Source organism: Hevea brasiliensis, chromosome 9 (genome assembly GCF_030052815.1).
Source record: "Hevea brasiliensis isolate MT/VB/25A 57/8 chromosome 9, ASM3005281v1, whole genome shotgun sequence".
Taxonomy (NCBI): Eukaryota; Viridiplantae; Streptophyta; class Magnoliopsida; order Malpighiales; family Euphorbiaceae; genus Hevea; species Hevea brasiliensis.
Window position 1 is genome coordinate 5,811,816 of NC_079501.1, and position 27,294 is coordinate 5,839,109.

The 27,294-nt window shown below is 33.2% G+C and overlaps 1 protein-coding gene and 1 pseudogene across 2 annotated transcripts; both read left to right on the top strand.

The window, feature by feature from the left end:
* The first annotated feature begins 5,074 nt into the window (after positions 1-5,074).
* LOC110635009 (DUF724 domain-containing protein 2) lies at positions 5,075-13,823 on the top strand. Of its 2 annotated transcripts, XM_021784184.2 has the most exons (10): positions 5,077-5,625; positions 6,505-6,918; positions 7,998-8,471; positions 8,655-8,705; positions 9,538-9,649; positions 9,750-9,946; positions 10,747-10,843; positions 10,927-11,031; positions 12,593-12,763; positions 12,833-13,823. In XM_021784184.2, exons 1-10 carry the CDS (start codon positions 5,134-5,136, stop codon positions 13,528-13,530), a joined length of 2,811 nt encoding a protein of 936 aa, XP_021639876.2. In that variant the 5' UTR covers positions 5,077-5,133; the 3' UTR covers positions 13,531-13,823. The 2 variants fall into 2 exon arrangements, with proteins under 2 accessions (XP_021639877.2, XP_021639876.2); XM_021784185.2 differs by lacking the exon at positions 10,927-11,031 and having other exon boundaries at positions 5,075-5,625.
* A 1,528-nt stretch (positions 13,824-15,351) lies between these two features.
* On the top strand, positions 15,352-19,034 carry LOC110634996 (long chain acyl-CoA synthetase 1-like; annotated as a pseudogene).
* Positions 19,035-27,294: the final 8,260 nt, after the last annotated feature.

Below are 27,294 nucleotides of genomic sequence, written 5' to 3' on the forward strand. Positions count from 1 at the left end.
AATCAGGAGGTGGAGCTCTTTGCCGGATAGTTCCCAAGGACGAAACAACCAGATAATTTTGGTAGTCTTGCTCCTTCCCTCAGGGCAAGCAAGGTCTCCACATGTGAAAGGATATATTTGTCCAGGCCAGGCACGCAATAATTAAAAAAAATAAAAAAAAAATCTCATATAGAAATCAAAGAGAATAAATTAAGGATTTACAGGATTTTTTTTTTCCACAATGCTGCCATCAGCGGACCTTCCAATTTTGCCCGAGTACCTGAAAGAATGAAGATGGAGAACAGTTGGGCTAGCTGAGGACTGGAGCTTTGGACCACATCTCTTATGGTTAAATCCTTATTAAAAATTTTCATGAAGTTTCATGACCTGCATATTTTAGCAATCAGCAGCCATTTCTTGATCATTTGGGAGGAATAGGATTTACACACAAAAATAATAATAATAAAATTATATTGTAAGGACTATAGAGGGGTGATGACCTAACTAGTGGAGAAAACATCAGGTCTTCTGCTGTCGAAATGGCAACCGCATGGCTCTGTCTGGTAGAGCCGAGTCTTCTAGCTTGTTTCTCAACTTGTGATCAAGCAGTTTCTCAGGATGAGGTTCAGTATCTGCTTCTCAATTTCTCTCCAAAATTCATCGACTATAGACCAAAATTATTTGTTGGGATCAAGAATAGTAATCATCATCACCATTAAAGTAAAAAAAATCAACAGCATCGAGTGTCAAGTGCAAAGTTGGCGACTCTCTTGACCATGTTTTGCTGGTCCTGATTCGGGAAGATGCCGCGGCTTATTTCTCACAAGGAGGGCATAGTGTCGGAAATAATTTCACATAAAAATAAAATTGATTTATTATTTATGAAATTATATTTTGTAAATAAATACTAATATAAATATATTTGATATCTCATTTAAAGTGATTTAAAATATCATTTTTTTATTAAATATTTCAAATATACGCTCACTAAATTTTTCTAACACTTTCATATTTAATGTAATTTCAAAATTCTAATATATATTATCTGATTTCATGACTTCTACTAAACCTCAAACTATTATGATTTAAATTTAATATATCAACATTTTAATTTTATGAAAATAAGTGAAAAATATTAAGTAAATAAATCATTATTAAAATATATATTTAAATTTAAAGATAAGTATACATCTTCAAAAGTGAGATAAATTCAAATTATTAAATAATTATTTTTTAAAATATATTAAAAAGAAAATTATGAGGTCAGCACCCTAAATTTGTAGTTATATTTATTGATATATATTATATTTAACAATTTGTATATATATTTATGCTGTAGAATATATAGGAACAAATTTAGTAAATTGTCTGTGTGGGTATTAACAATTTACACACATTGTATTTTAAAAATTTAATTAATTGAGAGTGATTAATATTTTTACTAAATTTTGAATCCATTACATTTTGCAACTAACGTTGGTCAAACGTTCAGTTAATCATTAGTTTTATTTAGGAATTTCTTTCTTTCTTATTTGTTACTAAATATAAAATTAATAAAAAATAATAAATATAAACTCTTTTTAGTAATATAAATATAGTTAGAATATAAATAATTTATATAAAAAAATTATTAAACACTTATTTTATCATAATTCTTTTAATTTTAATTACTATTTTTAAAATACAAGATCCGTTGAAAACCTTTTAATTTTTTTATCAGCTCATTCGTGATTTATTTTGTATATTATTACAACAATAATGTAATATTTTTATGCTATTAAATAAATTTCATTTTTATTTATTATAAAATAATAACTAAAATTTTATTATATTTAAATAAAATAAAAATAAAAATAAAAAGTTACTTGGTCACACTATGTTTTATAAGTAGCTTGAAAAAAAAGTACAGAAGTAAGAGAGTGAATCATCCATTAGAAGATGGATTGACATTTACAAAATACATGGATTGGCACTTCTATGGTTTAGAAACTATGAAAGTGTTCCATCTTTAAATATATAATAATAATTATTTAATAAAGTTTATTTCAAAATTTACTATATTGATTAATATTTAAGGTGAAATTAGTCTATCGTTATTAATTTATTGATGTGATCGTACAACAATAATATTTTAGTCATTATTAAAGTTTATTTCCTTTTTTTTTTCTAATTTTTCATATATTTTTTTTAATTTTTCGCCCTTCAACTTTCCTTTTGGGTTGCTATCGGTAGTTGCTTTCACCGATGGCAATTTCTTTCAATTTTTTTTTTTAATAATTCATAAATCTGCAACGGATTTTAAATATATATTTTTAAATTTGTTATTAATGAACAATTTTGAGTGAATAAGTCTTTATTTTTATATTATAAAAAAAAATCCTCATATCTATTATTAATAGCAAATCTTAAGTTTTTTGTGATTTTTTTCTATATAATTAAATTTTTGTTATTAAGATTATTTTTTTATAATAACATTTTTTCAAATTTTGCAGTTTAATTATTTAATATGATTCGTAAAATAAAAAAATAAAGAGTGAAATGTGTAGCTTGTTTATTGGCTAATGTACACATTTTCTCGATGCTATTAGATTTTTTAAATTTTTTGTATAAATAATTTATTTTAATTATATAAAAATGTATAATAAATTAATTCATACTTTGCTTTTATATTATATTTTTCATTAATCATATATTACTTTTAACGTCTATATAAAGAAACCTTGATCATTATTATTTAATGATAAAAAACTTCGAACTCATTATTTATGAAATCTAAAAAATCCATCTTTGAATAAAAAAAAAACCCAACAAAATTTTGAATTTATTGATTATTAATATAAATATATATAATTATTTTTAGAGTTCTCATCATTAAGTTTAAATTTTTAAATTAAATAATTTTTCATCATAATATTAGTGTATAGGCTAAAAAAAATTTAAAATTTAAATTTTAACTATTTTTATTTATTAATTAAATATTTTAATATAAAAATAAGTTTATACTTATGTACACTTTAAATTTAATAAATTTTTATATATAAAATATAATAAAAAGATATATAATTATTTTTATATAAATTCACAATTCAACGCGTTAAAGATAAATATAATCTGATCCATGAGCTCCTTTCCATACCAAGACAGATTAGCCTCCTCAGTTTTCAATTTTTCTGCCCTCTGATTTTGATGGCTTCCTCCTTCACCACTCCTGAATTTCTCGTCCCCACTTCTGACAATTTTCCTTTGGCTACATTTTGATTTATTGTCATTTTCATTTATCATCCTATTTTATTTGGGTTATGTTTGTACTTGATTTCATCAGTTGGGTCGCGCCAGGTTGTACATAATGACGAGAATTTGAGAGGAGAGAATCCAGATCTGACTAATTTCTCTTTTCATATTAAAAAGCCTCTTAATATTTAATTTTTAAAATTAATTTAATTTAGAATATTGATTAAAATAAAAAAATATAATAATAATTTATATATTAGAAAAATCACGATCCATATATTTTTTAATAGTGTGAAATTTTGATTCAATTATATTAATGAAATATATCATTTTTTATTAAAAAATAAATCACATACCAAAAAAATGTTTAAAACCACGTAATAATCAACTTCAATGTTTTCATAATTGTAATCATTGCATTTTTTTTTTTTTTAGTGGTGGGATGCCACATTTCCACATATTCATTATTAAATTAATAAATTTGAACTTAAAGATACTGTGGTAGGTTTCGATAAGGGTTAGGTAAGATTCTCATAAAAATTATTATTTTTAATTTGAATTTAATTATTATTTTTATTTTTTAAAACATTAAATTATTTTCACTGACAGTTTAGTAGTGGTGTTATGATTTTAAATTTTATTTTTTTAAAACATAATATAACTTTCAAAGAAACATAATATATCAAATTTATAAATATTATTATAAAAATATATGATTTATATTTAATTAATTATATATATATAGGTCCAAAATAACCTAAATTTAATAAAAATATTATTTTTTAAACTCATATTATTTACAAGCTTTATTATATAATTCAAACACAGCTTAATATGAATCAATCAAATTAAATATTAAAAATTATTTACCTATTATCATTTATAATTTCTAAAATAATGAGTTCTCGTATTTGAATTCTGACTAAAACTTATCATAAAAAAATACATTCACTATTTTTTTTTTCTTTTCCAATCATTCATTAATATATCAGGGTATTGAAATTAATAATTAATATTTTTTATATTTAAAAGGTGTTTGATTGGAAGTTAACAAGGAGCACTTAAGCCCCTTATAACTTTCAACTGTCGTTAATGTTATTTAGAGATTAAATATTAAGCTTAAGAGCTTAGATAAATAATTACTTTTTAAAAATTAAAACTTACAATAATAATATTAAATTTTTTATTTTTTAACTTTCTATCAAATAAATTCTTACCATTTGAAGTATTAAATTATTTTCACCGATAGTTTAATGATAGTGTTAATGCATTTATAAATTCTAGGCTTATTTTTATTTTCATATAATTTTTAAAAATTCATTAACATGGTGAATAAATTTTGTTGAGTTTTTTTTTCTAATATTCATATTGTTTAATTAAAAATTAAATAACCCAATATTACTAAATTATTATTAAAATTAGTAAATTTCATTTTTCAATGCATATTATATATAGACATATTAATAAATTAATAAATAAATTGTTATTTAAAAAAAATATTTATAATTTGAGAGATGAGAGAAAACAAAGTAAGTCTATTATTATGAGTTGGAGCGTATATAATTTTATGAATTACACTGGTTAGGTTGACGTTAAACTGATTGTTCCAAATTCTAAGCAGGCGAGGCAGGAGCAGGAGCAGGAGAATTAAATTTAACTGCTTAGCAAGGTAAAATGTAATTAAAAATGGGTCGATTAACCATCAATTAATGTGGAAGCAAATCCCAACTGATGCAAATCAAAGCTTACTGTGAAAAAATTGGGCAAAAATTAGCCCGCCAAAACCCAAGTAGTGAAATATCTGAACATAAAAAAGCTTTTTGCTTTTTCGGATTATGCATAAAAAAAAAATAAATAAATAAAAGGAAAAAAAGAAAGCACAAATTAGGGTTTTCTGCTTCACTCACTCAAAATTCAAAAATTATGACGGGATTGGACTCTGCTCAGCTCCAAAATCCCCAGAACAGCGCCCAATCTAGCCTCATCTTCAACAAAGGCCAAGAGGTGGAAGTGAGCAGCGACGATGATGGGTTTAGGGACGCATGGTACGTGGCCACAATTTTGGAGTCCCCATCCAAATCCGCTTCCAAGAAGAGGAAAAAAGTAATGGTTGAGTACAAGACTTTGGTTATGGAATATGGCTCCGCTCCTCTGAAGGAGCTTGTGGATCCCGGGTACATAAGGCCTCTGCCTCCAGATGATTCACATTCTGGTGACCGGGTTTTTCAGGAGAACGACGTCGTTGATGCCAGGTACAGAGACGGGTGGTGGACTGGCGTTGTAAGGAAGGTTTTAGAGCGTTCTAGGTATAGGGTTTATTTTAATAACCCACCGGATGTTATTGACTTTGATGGGAAAGATTTGAGGACTCACTGGAAATGGGTTGATGCTAACTGGGTTGCACCCGAGAAGCAGGTACGCCGTTGTAGCTAAAATTCGCCTTTCTGGCCCTTTGCTGGCTTGTTTTATTTTGTAAATGAGATGCGGTGTCTGGGTACATTTATCAGTGTTGCATGTCTAAAACACAGTTGTATGCTATATTTAGATTTGGTGTGTTTTGTAATCTAAGTTTATACAAATCATTTTGATTCTTCAAATTTACAAACCTGATATGGTGTTCATACTCTGAAGTGCTTTTCTTGCTTTGTTTTTGGGTTTCTCTCTATCTTAATGTACCCATTTTTTATGGCTTCTAGCGCTCTCTTACTTTACTTCTTTTGAACTCCTAGATCTTTGTAATTATCTTGTGATTGCATGCTACAGGGGAAAAAATTTGCTGTTTATATTTGGATGCTAAGGACGAAAGCTGTAAGATGACTACCTAAGTCCTTACGTACCTGCTAAATTCTTTCTTGCGCACTTGCATAGCCTACTCGGTTTTAGCTTGCCTAGTTGCAATTAATTATTTCAGCTATTCTTACTTTGACGAGTGAATTGAATGCTGTTATTTCCCTGAATTGCATGTAGAACCCACTTAATGCTTTCTTATTACCCCATCCTAGGCTAATCCGAATAAAGTTATTAGGCTTCACTGTTGTAATGTCCACTGTTAAGTTATATGCTAGAACAGTTTAATTGAAGTATGGTTGTTTACACAGCAGCATCATGTTTATTATTTATTTATTTATTTATTTTATATTCATTCAACTGAATTTTCATTTACTTTGATGTTTGCCATGCTATCACTGTCTGTATTTATATAGCTTTCTTTCTATATTGTGGACAATTGAAGAAATATGATATCTGGCTTGTGTACCGTATGAATAATTTGGTTTTGCTATTTGATTTTTAAAGCAAATGGCCGGGTCAGCTTTCAGCTCAGGCACGGCAGTAGAGGTGAATATTGACAAAGAAAATGTACGTGATGCTTGGTTCCCTGCAGTTGTTATTAAGGATAATGGGGATAACACTTTCTTGGTGAAGTATCAAAGCTCAAAGAATAGTGATGAAGCTGGGACAAAAGTTATTGTGGATTCCCTCCACATTCGACCCATTCCTCCTCGTTATGCAGACAGAAACTTTGAGTTACTGGAAAAGGTGGATGCACAATATGACTTTGGATGGCGGGCTGGTGTGATTACTAAACTTCTTTCTGGGAGGAGGTACAATGTCTTTTTTAAGCAGGGTAATGAGGACAAGGAGCTTAATTACTCAGAAATAAGGCCTCATGTGGAATGGAAGGATGGCCAGTGGATTTGTAAATCAAAGGTATATTTTTGGCATTTGGGGTTGCTTGTGGTGTGGGTTTAGCTTTTCATTATGAATGAGCCTTTCATGATTTTTGTGGAAAGTTTCTCTCTTTCTTTCTTTCTTTCTTTTTTTTTTTTTTCTTTTCTTTTTCTCTCCTTTTGTCAAATACAACAGAAAAATAAGAAAAAGAACTGTTCCTGGTTTACATTCTGTGTGTTGTCCTTGGTGGTCGTGAACAAGTGTTGGCAAATGGTCATAAATTGAATAATGTCCTGTCTGAAATTTGCTTAGGATTAATTGTATGGGACCTGCTCAATATATTTTATGTTAATACTCTCATTTTCAATTTGGTCATTGTGGTTATTTTGTTTGTGTTTTTATTAGCGACAAGAAGCTTGTGTAATCAAATAATGGTGTTGGATATGCATCTAGAGTCATACACCAGTTGCTATGGGTAGAATGATGATTATGATTCCATGGTAGCACTAGCTGATTTGATTTAAATCTCCCTGTCACAGTTTTTGGGAGCATACTTTTGATATCTTGTGGATTGTCAGCTTTTGATCAGTAATCAGAACAGCTTTGCAACATATATTTGTGTACATGACAAATTAGAATAATCAATAAGATTACAAGTTTATTAAATTCATATAAAGTGGGAAGTTTTTCTGTATTCAATACTCATTACACATAGATGTATTACTTTGTATTTCTCTTGCAACAAACTTTTACTATTTTGCATTTTTTGCTGGTTTTAATGTCAAATTGCATAATGCTAATAAAGCATTTGGAATTTGACAAAATGTTGTATTTGGCTTGGCCTGTGTGCGTGACTAAGAGGTATACATGGTTAGTTAGGCCATCCTTTTTTTTGCCTTGGTCTTGATGGATATTTCCATCTGTTTGTGTCAGAAGTTTCCCAGCATATTGACTAAGAGGTATACATGGTTAGTCAGGCCATCTTTTTTTTTTGCCTTGGTCTTGAGGGATATCTCCATCTGTTTGTTTTAGAAGTTTCGCAGCATTTACAATTGGAAGCAAAAAGAAGATGTTGAGTTTCCATCGTTCGTAGGTTAACTAACAAATTCTTGTTGCAGGAAGTCATGATTGCTTCTAATAATAACAAACTGTTGGGTAATGCCCACAACTGCATTGACAGTCCTGATATGTCCATGAAAGGTGAAGAGTTGGGTGCTATTGAGGGTAAGAATGAAGATAAATCACCTTGTTCCTCAAGCATAAGGAATATGATGGAGCAGTCAGCTCATTGTAATGAAAAATCACCTTCTCATATGTTGCCTCCAAGCAAGAAGGTAAAGCTGGCAGCTCCTAATGGTACTGGTGTGCATTCGTGTCCTTCCAAAAAGTCAACAATAGAAGATGCTGTAGATGTCCCGTTATCAGTTACAACATTGCCATTAATGAAGATGCCAATTGAAATATCAACTGGAGAAACTCTTCGAGGTTTAGTAACTCCAAGAACTGGAGGCAAAAGAACCAGATACTCCAAAAAACCCATGATTGGTGATCAGACTGCTGCAAAAACTGAGAGCCCTACAGGAAAGAGAGCAGTGAGTTGAATTTCTTCTCTTGAGTCCATTCATTTGCTAAATCACATTCTTCTGATGTAAGCTTTCAATGTTTTCAATTGGCCTGTATATCCAACTTTGATCCAAAGAAACATGCAAGTATTAACAATAAATTTGATTCACATTGTGTTGGTTATGCTTATTGGAGTAACTTTGAGGTTGCAGGTTGTTCCTAAAGCTAATGGAGGCCTTATTCGTATTAAAGAGCTACCAAAGGTATGCTTCACTGCTTTTGCTCTCTGAACAGTTCATGACCACCCACTCAAAGATTTTCTCTCTCTCTATATATATATACATTCTTTGTCCACATGTATTATTTCTGCTCAAATATTCTTTATTTCATGTTTAAGTTGAGCTTGCTTAGTGTGAATCAAATTTTTATGTGTAATGTTTTGGTTGCCTTGTACTTTTTGTGTTTATATTTTTTAGTTCGCAGAGTGGTGGTTTAATATGAGTATTTCATTCATGAATTCTTTCTATTGAGTTCAAGTTTTGTCAATTTTTAATTCAACAGTTCCTATCCATCTTGAATTTGAGTGTGATGTATTATATGCTTGTCTGCATATATTTTGGCTTACTTGTATTGTTCATCTCAGGTTAGTCGTATTTGCTTTAGTGTTCAAGTTTTTTCACATATAATAGACAAGTGTCAAGTGTGTATGATTTCTATTGTGTTTAATTTTATTTATTTATTTTGAATTTAGTGGAACTCTAAAAATCTTGAATTTGAGTTGGCTTTTTTTGTCTCTAATCTCTTCTTAGTCCTATTTGTTATTATGCTAAACTCTTAATTTAAAAAAAAAAAATTTTTCAGTGGGAAACAAATCATGCAATCAAGGGTTGGACGTGTATCTTAAATGATTACATGTATTTTCTCATATTTAGTTTATTTAATTGTCTTAATTAAATCACAGTTTTTCCCTATTGGCTTTCTTTTAGGCATATGAACATTTAGTTAATAACAGTTTATTTGTCATATGACCTGGTATTCTGAATAGAAAGTTTTCCTATATTTTATTTTTTGGTCACATTTTCATTGTTCACACAGAAGAGTAAGCGGCTGAAATTTGCTGAATTAGATGGTCAGAAAGTGGACATTGTGACAAGGAAAGGTAGACTTACTAAATCACCATTTAGAAGTCCACAGGTTTCAGCAGCAGGTATTATGCTATATTGCTCTGTAATCATTAATATATTGTGTTGCATTGCTTATTTCTTTTATTTAGAGGAAATTCATATGCAATGATTTTCATAATGCAGTGGATGTTGCCATTCAAAACAAAAATGAAATTGAGGATAAAATGAAAGATGGAATACCTGTTGTCATAGCATTAGAAGCTAGGGAAATGAGGCATTCACAACATGATTGTCCTTCTCAGCTCTCTGGTGAGGAAACACTCAAGCTTATGAGAGATCAGAAGAAGAATTTAAGTGATTCAGTAGGAGGCAAGATCATGGTAAGCATATTCACTTTGCACATCCCTATTTTAGATAGTTAAGGTTTGTTTTTAGGGAAAGAACAAACGGAACTGCCATGATACGTTGTTGAAGTTGAAAACATCTACCATTTAAAGAGATTGTAGAGTAGTAATATCTAATGACAGTGAAATTGCTTAGCTTTTGGAAAATGTTAATATTCAATAAGACCATTTATTATCAATCACTTTTGTAGGTTTCTAATCTATCACCTTAACTTTCTATGAACATTGACAGAGGAACATCCTTATTAATTGCTTTATATACCTTCATGCAAAAATGTTAGATTAATATGCTCGTTAAGCGGATTATATATACATGGAGTTCTGTTTCAATCTTAAAACTGTAAGCCTATGGTGCGCTTAAATGGTTGAGGTAATGGCCTCTTACTTTAGCACCCATACCATAGAAAAAAGCTTTGAAGAAAGCATTTTTCTAATCAAAGTAGATGGCCATGCAATTTGACAAGGAAAAACTAAAGTAAATTTTGGGGAAAAGGAGAATGATCAATGGAGTTATTGGTTATTTCATTGCCACTGAGTGTAAAAAAGAATGTGTTTAAGTTGTTTAAAGATTCCAGAAATGCAGGCGATATTTTTGCAAATGTCAAGATAGCCAGTTTCTTGTTATTTATTTGCTCACTTCTCAATTTGATGAGGAATGCCTTCCCCTGCTTTTTCTCTATCCTGTCAGTCATTGTAAACTTGAACACTACCATCTTATTTTGTTTGCTTCTTGATTAGATAGTGTCATCTTTCAATAGTTGTTTGTTCTTCTTCAGGGACTCAATCAGCATAAATATGTAGGAAGCAGTCAACGGAGAAAGAGGGGAAGACCACGCAAACTAGTAGTTGTTAGCCTAAAGACTTCAGAGGCTGGTACATGAAAACTTCAAACACAATCATTAGCTGGGTACTTTGTATTTATTTTAAGATACACAAACACATACTACATGTTGTAGGTAAGGAGGACCATGGCATTCAAGATGTTTCTAATGAAGTAGTTGTAAAAGATCGCACATCTAAAGAAGTTGAAATGCCAATACAGACAAGGGTGGAGTCTACAGGTATGAGGGGTTTAAAACCTAAAAAATTGTATTTGGCCTTCCTATAAGGAATGCCCAATGCTTATCAAATATTAAGGAGAATTAATGTAATAATCTATGAAGCTAGAAGATAAAGTCCATTAAAAAATCCCCTCAATTTTCAAGTTTTTACTATTGAGTCTTCCAACTAAAGATGCGTTCTATTGAGCTTTTGAACTGTTTGATTTGGTGCTATGGAGTATTATTTTAGTGGTAATATAATACTTCCTAAATATGTGCAAGAGGTAAGGTCCTAAAAAAAAAAGCTTTTTCTAAGAAGGATGATAATGTAATCTCCAATTTCTGTATACCAGTGTTAGAAGCATATGATTTTTACATTTTGTCTTGACAGAATATATTTGTCTTTATATGTTGGCATCTGGGAATGGTAGGGGGTTCAAAAAGTTTAAAATTTAGGCAATATTATATTACAGTTAAATTATTACCCAGTAGCTTCTGCTCATATAATTCAGGCAGTCAATAGAATCTGCATTCCTTAGAAGCTTGATAGAAAAAAAATGAAAAGTTCAGGGGTTTTCTAATTAATTCTACCAAACTAGAATGCCCCTAGCAGAGAAAAAGAAACTGCCAAATGAAATTGTTGTGAAATATAGAGCAAACAACTAAACCTGTCACTACAAAAATGAAGCAAAACCATATACAACTTTTTATTACATTTCATTGTGGTGAATTCTAGATAGAACTTTTAGTTTAGCTTAGAGCATCAACATGCTTTTCCCAACTCACGTTATGGATAATTCTAGCTCCATTTTACAGCATATAAGTCATAGAAAGATCATAATTCTTGCACAAATTTTTAAGGGCTGCTGCAATTAAAATAGTTGCTAGTTTCTGAAATCTTAAGAACAATGCAAGAGTCGAGTCCCTAGCAGCCCAATTACATTTAGGGTGAGTTACAACTAAGTCCTTTGAGGTTTAACAAAACTCGCAGATTGGTCCCTTGTGTAACTTTGGTAACAATTTGGTCCTTGAATTTTGTTTCGATTAACAATTTGGTCCTCTTATTTTACATCTATTAACAAATTGGTCCTCAAAATTCACTGGTCATAGGGACCCATTTGTTAGTAGAAGTAAAATGTGAGGATCAAATTGTTATTGGAAAAAAAAAAAATTTAAGGATCAATTCGTTACAAAACTTCCACCAGGGATTAATTTGTGAGTTTTGTTAAATCTCAGTGTGTTCATTGTAATTTACCCTTACAACAAGTCTGTTCTTTCTTTTGTTCAACTAAAAAAAAATGTGTCGAAGAATCTCATGTTGAAGTGAATTATGTACTACTGCTTAAACATCTGAAAGAGACTAAAAAAAAAGGTAACTGAAAGAGAACAATCTTCCCTCTAGAGTCTGTTGTTTGAGTAAAGGCATGCTGATGTTCCTCCAACCTGTTCTTTCTCCTTCTTACTTTATTATTCTTTACCTTGAGAGATAAATTGAAGCAAGAAAGTCTCAGTACATGCACGTGCACTCACAAATTTGTACATTGATTTTATCAGGAACTGAAGCTCTGTTCTATTTTTGTAGTTTCTCAAGCTGCTTCTAGAGAGAAAACAGCTGAAGTTTCAGAGACAGATTGCATGGCAAAAGAAGTTGAAATGGCCATTCCCTCTGTATCAAAAAATGTTGCTGATGATGATCAACCTCTATCAACGTGGATTGGGGGGATGCATTCTTCTGCAAGTGCTGAAGAATTGCGTAAGTGCTCAAGTCCCTTTGAATAAACTCTGTTATAGCTATTTGTTTTACTGTTTGTTGTGTGCTCAGGATTATCTTCTGGAAGGCCTTCTAATGGATGGAATGAGGCGAGAGGAAGACATGTTGATCTAGCAATTGTATCTTCTGTGATTGATGCACAAGGTGACACTGCACCCAATGGAAATCAGTGCTTGCCTTTTGTAAAGAGGTCACCGGTTTGGAAAACAATTGAATCTATGGAAGTATTTCAAATCATGCCACAAAAGCCTCATTTTCAACCTTTGGCTGATAGTAAAGAGGAGTACCGTGAAGGATCAGCCATTGGTATTATGGTAACCTTTGCCAGTTTGTTTGAGAAGATAACATCACTGCAATTTGATGATTCTAAAAGCATATTGGAGAGTACATTGGAAAGTCTTTCTGATTTGGAGATGCATGGATTTGATGTAACCATGCTACGAGACCGTGTGAATGAATTGCTATCAATTAAATATGGGAAAGAAGAGCTTCTGAATGAATCAAAAGATGTTGGAAGGCAGATAATGGAGCATACTGATGAGAGAAGCAAATTGGAAGCAAAGATAAATGATATCGAAAAGAAGGTACTTGAGTTGCAAGAAGAACTTGTTGCATCTAAGTCAAAGATGGAGAGCAAGGATCTTGAGATTACCAGGTTGCAGTCGCACATGGATTCTGTAAACGTACAAATTAAAGATTCCCAGTATAATTTTGAAAAAATAGCTAGTGCCCCTTGGAAATTGGTCTGATGCTCTTGTGTGCCTCATTCAGCAGTCTTGCTTGTACATGTGAATATGTAGGCGCAGCTGACCGTGAAAGTAGTAACGTTTGTGCTTCAGGTGTAGAGGTGATGAAAAGTGCGTGTAAATCTTTAGACTAGCGTCTTCTGTGTTCATGTAACTACACATCTGATCCTAGACCTAGAGATCATTTTATATGGTTGCTGATAAATTGTTTTGGAGTATGGGTCACTGTAATGAGTAGACTATGATTGGTGCAAGTGAATAGGTAGTTTAGCTTGATCATGCTTTATTAAGGCAAATATTATTTATAGCTTTATGTGGATTGAAAAAGGTGGTCTGTTGTGGGTAAAAACCCATCACATACACTCGTGCCAAGGCAGAAAAGAAGACTTGGCAGTTGCTAGAGAACATTGCCTTGGAAGCAGAATTTAGAGAACGGAGAAGTCGCTAGTTTTGGGGATATCTTTTGGCAGGATGGATTCGAGAATAAAATCCATGCTTCATTTGGGATTAAAATTCTCCAAGGTCAATTACCTTCCTTCTAATTTAAGTGTTTGTGAACATTTTTCTTTTTGATTCATTAAAAATTTTAAATTATTTTTGCTAGTCAATCGGTAACAGTAAATCTCTATGGCTGCTCAGCTAGTGAAGAAAAAGGACGTATATCGTCAAAATTCACAGGTTGTTTAATGTTATTGGTCAAATTATTAATAAAAATGTTTTCTTAAATATGCTAGCGAGAGTATTTAAAATTATATTTAATATATTTTAATTATAAAAATAAATAATTAAATGATTTTTTAGCAGTTTACAATAATTTAAAAAATATATATATTTTTTAATTTCATTTTAATTTTTTGGGCTTTCGTTTCCGGATGTACGCAAAAGCACAGCCTTCTTTCCTATTACTAGTGTGTGTGGTGAACGGAAGGGAATGGAAGTAATGTCTAGCTTATTAACGGAGCTGGTGCGCGAGTGATATGCCTACCAGTATACAATGGTCCCTCCCGCTGCTAACCAAAACTTCCCTAGAGCTCCTTGTTCATCACTCATCAGCCCCTGCCCTTTACCTCCTGGTTCTGGTAGATCTATTCACGGACCCGCTGTCTTACCCCGCCGACTGTCCGACTCATCATCTTTGGAGTTTGGCCTCGTGTCTCTGATACCTTTGGACTAGGCTGGATTATTAAATTTTAAGAATATTATATATAATATATTTAATAATTTCTAAATTATTATTATTATTATTATTATTATTTTATTAGTGTTAGGCCGATTGCAATGGGCATAAACAAAACCTTTTAAGTCCGATCCAATCCGAATAATAATCCCCCCAACCAAAAAGGTTTTTTAGTTGTAATTTTCTTTTATTTTTTAATTTTCTTTTGTATGGAAGTGACTTCACTGTCAAAAATTGTTCTCTCTATTGCCTGTGAGTCTCTCACATTATTTAGGACAAAAAAAATATTCCATTTCACATTACTATTGGAATTTTTTTTTTTTAATTCAATCCCAAGAAGAAAGTGATTTCTATTTTTTTTTTTTATATTGATGAGGAATGAACTTATAATTTCATAGCTCATGTCCTTGATCGTAGTTGTATTATTATTTCTCCCACCTTAATGAAATTCGGCCGGCCGAGCCTACCTGTCTCTAATCACATTTTTAAATTAATGAACTCTCACATTCCACCGTTGATCCAACAACACTCATTAACCTCTAATAATAATGATAAGTTAACCTCGCTGCAACATATCATAATTGTTATCGTCGGTTGCCTCACCTCATTTCTCTTTCTTCTTGATCCTGGTTGAGTGAGTTATCATGATGACAAACGCAGACAGTTGTTGTTTGTTGAAGTTGAAGATCGTCTTCCACAGAAATGGAGATTTTAATCATAGTAGACATGAAATTATCGCTTTTTCACCGTCCAAGAAGCTTCGTAATGCTGGCTTGCATTTCACATGCACGAAACGCAAGCCTATTCTTCCCCATTTTTGCATCGTCCTCCTCTTCCTCTTCTTTCCTACCGGAACCAGAGTCCAAGCAGGCACCTATTTTTTTTCTTTTTTCCCTTTCCCCTTCTCAGCATTTTCTGTTGTTAACTTTTTTTTTTTTTTTAAGGAAAGATTTTGTATAATAACTTAAAATGACTTTCAATTGTTTATGTTAGCCAAACCCAGTATTCTGTAAGCATTTGATTTCCCTAAATCCTGCTCTGGATTTATAGACTTGTATAATGAATACAGGTTTCAAAAGAAGGAAAAAGGAAAATTTTTGCTGCCCAGGTTGAGGAAGGGAGACAAGGAAAAGATTATTATTAGTACAATTCTCACCCATACTATAATTCTCTCACTTGCACTACTTCTACACAGTTTAATTATTGACTAAATAATAATGTGATATAAAAAATATTAATAATATAATAATATTAATAATTTTAGTACTTCATTGGGTTTTCCCCGCTTCATTACGGTTAACATTTTCAAGAGTTTACCCATAAGGGGAGATTGCATCATTCAGAGATATTGCCACCTCAACCTTTTAGCATTTGCACAGCAATGTATACAAGCGGCACCAGTGGACATCCCAAAGGTGTTATGCTAACGCATGAAACGATTGCAAGTTTTATAAAGGCCTAATTATTAAATACATCGGGAGTACTATTAGTGCTCCCTCTTTCACGATAATATGTAAGAGCGAATCTCACATGATTGTGAGGGAGGGTGCATATACATCGGTTATACTTAATAATTTATTAATAATTTATGTACCGGGTATATTTAATAATTTCGGAGAGGCATTGATCTGTTTATGCAACAATTTGAAGACAAGTTAAGATCTCTTATTGCTTGTGCTTACATTATTGGATGCACCCTTAAATCCATGACTCTGGTTATTTTGAATTTACATTTGTGTTTCCAAATAGGTGACAGTTGACGATGTGTATCTGTCTTTCCTGCCCCTTGCTTTTGTGTTTGTTCGTGTTATTGAGGAATACTTTTTCTATAAAGGTGCTGCTGTTGGCTTCTATCATGGGTAAGTTGGTGCCTTACTGTTTGTAACTTTTGAACTTGGAATCAGTTCATGGAAAAAGGAGGAGAAGAGAAAAGAAGTAAAATTAATATAAAATTATTACATTAGTTGGATTTGCGGTGGCAATGCTACGAGGTAATGATGGTGGTAGTAGATTTTTGAAAATATGACAGGGTAGTGAATGCATAATGTTCACTTGCAATTTCCATATAAGTCATAATTTATTGCTTAAAATTATGTTGGCTTACTCGAAGGATTTGAATGCATTGAGGGGTGACATGATGGAGCTGAAGCCAACACTTATAGTTGGTGCGCCTTGAGTTCTTGAACTAATAATATACCAAGGCGTGGCCACTGTCATTATATATGCATATTCTGATCTTGAATTATTTTGAATGACATTTTATCAAGGCTGGCTCATCTATGTTTCATGTATAAAGAAGGGATTAAGAGAATTGAATCCTCTATGGAGGTTAAATTTTGAAGCACTCTACAAATAGTAAGTTGGTGATCTTCCATTGATTCTATTAATTTGTTTGATTTATGAGGTTAATGTACCTTGTGTTATACAGCAAACTTGCACGGATGAATCTCAGCAATGAACATAAATATGCTTCACCATTGGCAGATTCGTTAGCCTTCAGGAAGGTTGCATCTCCTCACCATTTGTAGTTGCCTTGCGTTCTTCTCTCTATCTAGAAGAGAGATGGCTGTAATTGCCTAATATTTCAGAACTGAAATTCTGATCACACTTGGGCACTCGGCAGCTTATAAGGATGACCTTACTAGTTTCCCTTTTCCGAGTTCCAACATTATGGAATCTTTTATCCACTTCGAACCTGTATGGCTTTTGGCTTTAGAATCGTTGGGACTGCTTCATTGGCATGGGCCAAGCATAGATCCCAATTTCCAACATTTTGCCTTTGTCTTGCACTTGTTTATAAAAAAGTTCACTTGAGTTTCCTATTTCTTTTCAGCATTGATTTTTTTAAAATCATTTTGTTTGGTCAATGCTAAGTTAGGTGGCCATCTTCGACTAATTTTTACTGGTGGCGCTGCCTTGAGCACTGAGGTGGAATTATTCTTGCGGGTTGCATGATGTCCTTCCATAATTCAAGTATATGGTGAAGGACTATCTTCATGACAGTGTCTAGAAAAATATGGGCAGAAGAAGGAAAAACAAAATGGTGCTCTTAGCTAATGTAATTGCTCAAGAAAAAAAATTTGAAATGAAAAAATTATTCTTGGGCCCTTATTTACAATATTTAACTTCTAGCATGAACGTTTTTTTATTCTGATACTGAGGGGTTGTGTTTGTCTATGGCTTTCCTCATTTTTGTTCATTTAGGATTGACAGAGACCTGTGGGCCAGTCACTTTTGGATTTCCAGATGAAATGTGTATGGTAGGATCTGTTGGGTCTATAGCTGTATCCAATGAGATTCGCCTGGAGGAGGTGCCGGAGATGGGCTACAATCCGCTTGGGAATCCTCCTTACAGTGAGATATGAGTGAGAGGAAAGACTTTTTTTGCAGGGTATTACAAGAATCCCGAACTGACAAGAGAATCTATAAAAGATGGGTGGTTTCATACAGTGAGATATCCTTTCCAATCAAACAAAATATTGCTGAACTTGTGTTCTAAATCTTTCGTTGTTTGGCCACTTGAGGGGACATAGGGGAAATTCTTCCAAATGGAATTGTTAAGATCATTGGTAGGAAGAAAAATCTCGTGAAATTCTCTCAAGGAGAATATGTTGCACTTGAGAATTTGGAAAATATTTATGGTGCCACTCCAATTGTCAAAGAAGTAAGCATCTTTTCACTCCTCAGTGATTTCATAATAAATTTATTTTATTCTATTTTAATTTTTGGTCGAAGAAGTTAGTGATATTAGATGGTGTGGTGTTTGTTCCTAAGATATGGGTCAATGGATAAAGCTTCAAATCAATACCAGTTGCAGTAGTTGTACTGCATGAAGAAAGCACAAAAGAGATGGTCACATAAGTTCATTTCCCGACCTTTGTGCTCTTGATCAGCTTCAGCAATATGTGCTCTCAGAACCAAGGTAGCCTCTTTTGAATTAATGCTTTGTCAATTGCTTTTAGTTTCCTGTCAGTAATCTGTCTTTCTTCATGCCAGCTGATGGATTTTTTTCTTATTTGGTTTCTTAATTGTGTGTAAACTAGCTGAGAGCTTTTGAGTATGTCAAAGGAGCAATTTGGGATTCTCGCCCCTTTGACATGGAAAGAGATTTAAAGACAGCAACACTGGAAAGGATCAAATTACTGGAAAAAATTTATACTATGATAATGACCAGCATTAATCTAGTTAGGAGAGCAGCATTATCACATCAATATAATTATAATATAGTCTTTATTATTATTATTATTATTTTATCCGTTTTTGCTACAAGGGCCACTGCCCCTACTGCCCCATAATTCCTCCATTGGATATACATAGCAGCATTCATTGATTCCACTGCTTTACTATCATCTAAAAGCAAAGCTCCCTACCTTTTTATCCCGCGATTAGCAAAATTATAAATTATATGTAACTTTCTATCAGTCATTGTATTTAATATTTTCATATCGACTAACTGTGCTGGACTCTAGCTCATCGATTTATTGATTATGCGGCAGAAAAGGGTCCCATCTCAGATTATATTTGTGAGGTTTTTTTGAGCCCATGTATTTTAAACAAACAATTTAAAAGAAAATAGACAAAGGTTTTGCATTGAAAAGGAAAATAGCCAATTGTTTTGGTCATATACTGCAAAATATACAGTTTTTTTTTTTTTTAATCCGTGCATTCTAAAGTAGAACACAATTAAAATATATATATATATATTTGACTATATCCACTTTATTTTTTTTTTTAAATAATGATATTAATAAAAACTCTTTAAATACATTAATTAAAAATTGGTTTTAAATTAAAATAATATATTTTAATCATAAAAATTTAAAATAATTAATAGAAAAATTAAAAATTTTTTTTTAGATAAAATATTTTAAATAATAATTAAAATAATAAATTTATATTATAATCTCAAACGGACCCTATACTTGCAAATATCAGCAAAATAATCTTAACTCAGGTTGAAGTTGACAGGGATCTTGAGAGTTGCGTTCAACTGCAATCATTTAATGACTTAGTTAACGGGTCATTATTTACCCAAATTATTTCTTTTAATAATTATTTTTTCATTTATCCTAAAATAAGTAATTGAAAATATCTGACTTTGAGACTTTTTTTACTAAAATCACATATTAGTTATATAATATATTTTTTAACTTTTAATTATATATGTATCATTTAGCTAAATATAAAATTCTTATGAGAAATATATTTTTTAATATTAATATTATTATTTTAATATTTTTATTATTAATTTTCATATTAAAAATTTAATATTATATTTTTTATTTTAAAATGAACATAAAAATTTTATAATTTTAGGTATAAAAATTAAGATTTAAAGTGAAATTAAAATTAAAAAAAATGAAACTAAAATAAAATTTATATAAAAATTAATTAGAATCGAGCTAAATTTAAAACTAAATTTAGTTTAAACTCTGATTCATAAAATTTAAAGAATCAAAGGTTTCATTCAGATCCCGATTCTTATTAATGAAACCAAACACGCAGCTATCTAAATCATTGGGATCAACGTCTTATGCCTGTATTAATTTGTGTAGTACTTGTACAGCGTAAGTGCTAGTATTTCCCTTATAGTTATCCTTTGGAATTTGTAAGCATATGCGTACTTACTCATATTATTCCTTAATTCATATTTATTGATGGGATGTATTGAATATGTGAGTAGTTTCAAATTATTTTTTTATGTAAATATTGAGTAAATTATTTATTATATGTATTAAATATGTATATCATAGTAGAATTATATTAGTTACAAATAGTTATAGAAATTACATTTATAATCAAGATCTAAACTCTCTAAGTCGAACACTCACTCTTATTCAATATATTTTTTTCAGGTCACAGGAGGAGCATTTTTTCTTGCGGAGTCTAACTTGTATTTTCCTTCACTGGTTGTGATAATGTTAATAGTTTTATTATATTTAATTATTTATTTATTATGTATTTATTTTATTCTTAGAATTCTATTGTGATACTAATAAATAATATATAATTTGGATATAAGAAATGGTATTTAATGAATTAAATGTGTTGGATATTAGATTGAGTTAGGCTCCTCATGTTATTGTATTATATTTGAATTGAGTTGGACTCTTCAAATTTGTGAAATAATAATTTATATTATTTCATTTTGTGTGTTAAGCTTTGATTTTAGATCTGATCATGGGTTAGTGAACAATAAGGCTTATTATAATCTTCGAGAGCTTTAAACTGACTCAAAACCTAATATTGACCCAGCCCGTGAAATTGGGTTGTGATGTGATATATCTGCCGTTGATTGATTTCATATATAATTTAATGATTTCTAATTTTAATTACCCTAAAAGTTAACCAAAAATATAAATGATTAGCTATACACAATAAGAAAGGAATATGTGTATGATTAAAACATGCCATCATCATATTCTATATTTCCCCTTTGTCTCATTATTAATCTAAGTGCTTATTTGACATTACATTTGAAATATCGAAATTACTTTTTTGAATAAAAATATTATTTTAGATATTGTTAAAAAAAGTTATTTAGAAAAAATTATTTTGTAATTTTAATATTTTTATGATTAAAATTTATTAAATTTAATATTAAATTATTTTTTAATACTTTCTAACTCGTATATTTAAAAAAATAATTTTTTAAATAATAATTTTAACAATAATACTAAACAGACTCCAAGTTGTTGTGAACGAAGCTTCACCTTCTTTGGCTTTTAAAATGCTTGCAATAATGAATGTTGTTATGTTTATCCCTATGTAGACGTTATTGTCCTAAAAATAATATTTTATATTATGTCTAAAATTTTATTTATTTTTTAAAAAATAATTTATATATAAAAAATATTTTTTATAAAACTATATTTCATTATTTGGTTAAAATATAAAATTAATAATATATATTTATATCATATATATATATATATATATATATATATATATATATATATATATATTATAAAAAAATATTTTTTATTAATTTTTTTTAAATATCTTAAATACTAAAAAATATAAAATTTCTATGAAACAAATGAAGCCCAGCACAATCTTTGCTTTACATTAACTGCTTCCTCCTAAAAATTGGAAGTGTATGTTTAAATAACTTTTTTTTTTCTAACATTAAATGTCACGACCCAACCTATGGGCCGGACCGGCACTAGGACCTGAGCCAGCCTAAAGCCCCCAAGGCCCGTAGTAAGCCTAACTATTCACTTAACCCAACTCTAAGGCCCATTTGGGCCCAATTTCAATAAATCAACCGGATAGAGTCCGACCATAAAATGGATCTACCAACGGGGAGTTTTTGACTCACCCGACCTGTAAACACAGTAAATACTCAATTGGGGAGCTCAGCTCACCCTCCACATACTCATCAGCATAAAAATAAATGGGAGCTCAGCTCCCTCATCCAATCCATCAAACATACATAGAATATTAAGTTTACAGGTTCAAAATAATAATTTAGTTTACAGACCCATATCAAATAAACATTCCTAACACATGCGGAAATACTAGAAATTTATAGAATTACACAAACATGAATAAATAACCTGTGAGGGAGAAAGCAGGTTAACCTCAAAAATATCCTCATGTGGCCTGGAAAAATATTAAACAGGAGTGAGCGTTCGACTCAGAGAGTAAAATATCAATTTTAACCATAATCTCTATAACTATCTGAAACTAATGCACCCTGTAGAGTGAAATGCATCATCAGCAATAAATTCACATCATAACAGCAAAAAGGTAATTTGGAGCACTCACACACCCAGTAGTATCAATCATAATATATGGGAGCTGATCCCCTATACAGCTCTCTTAAATCCAACCTGGTGCCAGCGAAGAACTCAAGCCGGACTTTCGCTTAATAAACCAAATCGGGGTCCCAGCGAAGAACTCAAGCCGTGACTACCTCGAAGGACCGGGTCCCAGCGAAGATCTCAAGCCGTGTCTACCCGTCCTATCCATAGTCCACACCACATCACACGCACGCCAACGCACGCACACTGCTCCACATTACCACAACAGCATACATGGCACTTTCATAGTTATGAATGCAACATAAATCGTGTCTAAAGTTTATCTACATAGATATATGCATATAAGTGATGCATGGGCATGCTTGAACATATAATAATAGTGAAATTACAATTAAAATTAATATTTTACTCACAGACTTGACAACGGTCACTGTGGCGGCTGGGCGGAGGAAGAAGGCTGTCCCGATTCACCTGACAATTACATTACAATTATTTAATACAAATGACTCAATACAAATCAAGAAAAGACCAAGTACGTCCTAAGTCGTGTTGAAAATCCGACAGAGTCTTCCTTATACCTAGGACCTACCCAACCTGCAAAATGGCTCAAAACACACTTCTATATTCACAATCCATATGTCCACAACTTAATCACATCACACAGCCCCTCCTGGGCCCATCAAATCAGTCATCCATCACAATATGTAAAATTTCAATTTAGTCCTTATAATTGATCATTTTTGCAAAAACTACCCAAACAAGCTCTAAAAATTCTAAAACTTTGCCCCGCGGTCCTTAGCAATATTACTAGGCTATTGCAAAAAGAATCATAATTTTCTGAGATACCACGAATATTTTATGGATTTTTAATCCTATTTAAGCACTAGAAAATTACGAAAAAGCAAGGTTCGGGTTTACCTTTGCCAATTCCGACTCCGGGGACGCGCTCGGGATGTCTGACAATGGGGGGGTAGCCAAAACCTCGGTCCAATTCGGAGACTTTTTCGGTAACGGGTCTGTTTGGCCGGAAATTCACAAATCTGGTCAACTGTCTAATTTCCCCGAATTGAAGATACCTACACGAAGCCCACAACACGGGGGTTAGTACATAAATTTTTTAGAATTTTCTAAGCTCATTTAATGCTCGAAAAAATACTGCGAAGTTCCGTGGGACCCACCAAAAAACAGTGTCTAAAAATTTTGAAATTTATATCCCCGCGAAGCTCTCAACGAGTGGAGCTCTCTGGTACTCTCGGTTTTCTCGTGGGGTTCACGGTTTGCGAGAAATCTAGCCCGAAAGTCAAAATGGGTTAAAACTTCCCGGGTAAAAATTGGACAAACCGCTCGATGGATTTCGGTGTTCTTGGTGTCTATGGAAAGCTCTCGACGAGTAGATGAATTTAGACACAAGACCCGGTCCGATTGGTGGCCGGATCGGCCGGATTTTGGCCGGGAAGTCGAAAAGTCGCGCGCGCAAGGGAGGGGCGTTCGCGCGCGTTTTCCGGCCGTTTGGGGTGGTGGCCTATGGGCTGCGACGGCTGGGGGTGGGCGCCGGTGAGCTGGGGTGGCAGGGGAGGAGGCGGCGCAATAAGGGGAGGAGGGAGGAGAGAGAAAAAGAGAGAGAAAGGGAGGGAGGTCGGACGCGCGCGGGGAAGGGGAAAGAAGAAAAAGAAAAGGCCGGTCCGATCCGGTCCGGTTCGATTCGGTTTGTTCTATTCAGGATACAAAATTTTGAATTTTTACTCTGCTTCGGGACCGAAAATGAGATCCAAAAATTTCGAAAAAATTCCAGAAAACTCAGAAAAATTCATAGACTCCAAATATATTTTTAGTTTTGCCACGTGGTCTTTAAATTAATTTTTAAAAATCATTTAATTTATATTTTTAAAAAATCGAACCCGATTTTTAAAATCCGAAAAATCTCAAATAATTTCTTAAAATTTAATAAAATTAAAATATCAATAATACTCATAAAATAATAAAATTTAAAATTTTTGGGGTGTTACATTCTTCCTCCCTTACAGAAAATTCGTCCTCGAATTTTACACAAGGCAGAATAAAGTACATGATTACACATTGAACAGATAAGGGTACTTGCTACGCATGTCCCGTTCTGACTCCCAGGTACACTCTTCCACCGACTGGCTCCTCCACAAAACCTTAACCATAGGGATCTGTTTTGATCTTAGCTGTCTCACTTGGTAGACCACTATGGCTATAGGTTACTCCTCGAATGTCAAATTCTCTTTTAGCTCTATTACATCTGGCTATAGTACATGAGAAGGATCTGGAATGTATTTCCTGAGCATGGAGATGTGAAATACGGGATGAACGTGAGAAAGGTTGGGTGGTAGCTCCAACCGGTAGGCAACTGCTCCAACTCTATCAGCAACCTCAAAAGGTCCAATATACCGAGGTGCCAACTTGCCCTTCTTTCCAAATCTCATCACTCCCTTCATCGGAGAAACCTTCAGGAATACATAGTCGCCTACTGCAAACTCCACATCCCTCCGTCTGGGGTCTGCATAACTCTTACGCCATCTTGAAATTTGTCGTTGCTCGATTAAAGGAACTACCTCTGAAGTGTACTGCACTAGATCTACATCATGCACCTTCGCTTCTACCATTTTCGTCCAACACAGAGGAGACCTACACTTTCTTCCATATAGTGCCTCATAGGGTGCCATCCCTATGCTGGAATGATAACTGTTGTTGTAGGCAAACTCCACCAAAGCTGCTGATCATCCCATTGACCTCCAAAATCCTAAAACACTCATGCGAAGCATGTCTTCCAATGTTTGGATTGTCCTTTCGGACTGTCCATCTGTCTGAGGGTGGAAAGCAGTACTAAAGTTCAACTGTGTGCCAAGTGCCTCCTGTAACTTTCTCCAAAACCGAGAAGTGAACTGGGGCCCTCTGTCAGATATTATGGAAGCCAGAACTCCATGCAATCTGACTATTTCTCGAATATAGAGTCGGGTGTACTGTGCCACAGAATATGTAGTCTTCACAGGCAAGAAGTGAGCTGATTTGGTTAGGCGGTCTACAATTACCCATATTGAATCATATCCTCGCGTGGTACGAGGCAACCGAGTCAGAAAATCCATAGCAATCATTTCTCACTTCCATTCTGGGATAGGGAGCTCTTGCAGCTTCCCTGACGGTCTCTGATGTTCAAACTTCACCTTCTGACAAGTCAAGCACTTAGACACAAAGTCTGCTATGTCTCTCTTTATGCCATTCCACCAGTAGCTATCTTTCACATCATGGTACATCTTGGTGGAACCTGGGTGGACATTGTACAGGGTATAGTGTGCCTCTTGCATGATTTCATTTCTGAGATTGTCCACATCAGGCACACATATCCTAGAACCTTGCATAAGGGCACCATCATTGGCAAACCCGAACTCACCATCTTCACCTTGCTGTACTCTTTCTATGATCTTCATCAATTGTTGGTCTGTGTGCTGGGAAACTCTAACTCTGTCCCGCAAGTCTGGCCTCACTGAAAAATGAGCCAACAATACCCCCTCATCTGAAAGATCTAGGATTAAACCTTGATCTATTAACTCATGTACTGCCTGAATCAATGGTCTCTTCTCTACTGAAATGTGCGCCAAACTGTTAGAAGATTTTCTGCTCAAAGCATCTACCACTACATTGGCCTTCCCAGGGTGGTACTAGATGGTGCAATCATAGTCTTTCAGAAGCTCCATCCATCTCCTCTGTCTCAAGTTTAAATCCCTCTGTTGGAAGATGTACTTCAAACTCTTGTGGTCGATGTATATCTCGCACACTTCACCATACAGGTAGTGTCTCTAGATTTTTAGTGCAAAGATTACAACCGCCATTTCCAAATCATGGGTGGGGTAGTTCTGCTCATGCCTCTTCAGCTGTCTTGAAGCATAAGCCACTACTTTTCCATTCTGCATCAAAACACACCATAAGCCAACTCTGGAGGCGTCACAGTACACGGTGTATCCTTCACCACTCATAGATAGTGTCAACACAGGGGCGGTGGTTAGACACTCCTTAAGCTTCTGGAAGCTCTTCTCACAGTCATTTGTCCAAATGAATGGAACATTCTTCCGAGTTAACTTAGTTAAGGGAGCTGCTATCCTGGAAAAATCTTGCACAAAATGCCTATAGTAGCCAGCTAGGCCCAGAAAACTTCGCACCTCAGTGACTGTTGTAGGCCTAAGCCAATCAGTTACAGCTTCAATTTTCTTGGGATCCACTTGAATACCTTCCCTAGAAACCACGTGTCCCAAGAATGAGATGCTTTCTAGCCAAAATTCACATTTTGAAAATTTGGCATATAGCTGGTGCTCCCTCAAAGTCTGCAACACCATTCTCAAGTGCCACACGTGTTCTTCCTCGGTCCGAGAGTATACCAAAATGTCATCTATGAATACGATGACAAAACGGTCCAAAAATGGCTTGAACACCCTGTTCATCAAGTCCATGAAGGCTGCTGGTGCATTAGTGAGTCCAAAAGACATCACCAAGAACTCATAATGACCATATCTTGTCCTGAATGCCGTTTTGGACACGTCCTCATTCCTGATTCTCAACTGATGGTAGCCTGATCGCAGGTCTATCTTGGAAAAGAATCTAGCCCCTTGGAGCTGATCAAACAGATTGTCGATCCGAGGAAGTGGATACTTGTTCTTCACAGTCACCTTGTTCAGCTGTCTATAGTCAATGCACAACCTCAATGACCCATCCTTCTTTCTCACAAATAGAACAGGAGCACCCCAGGGTGAAGTGCTCGGACGTATGAAATCTTTGTCCAACAGCTCCTGTAGTTGCTCTTTTAACACT

Coding starts and splice junctions, on each gene's coding strand:
- LOC110635009 (XM_021784184.2), top strand. CDS start 5,134: ATGACGGGATTGGACTCTGCTCAGCTCCAAAATCCCCAGAACAGCGCC. Junction 5,626..6,504: donor GGGTTGCACCCGAGAAGCAG/GTACGCCGTTGT, acceptor TGATTTTTAAAG/CAAATGGCCGGGTCAGCTTT. Junction 6,919..7,997: donor AGTGGATTTGTAAATCAAAG/GTATATTTTTGG, acceptor TTCTTGTTGCAG/GAAGTCATGATTGCTTCTAA.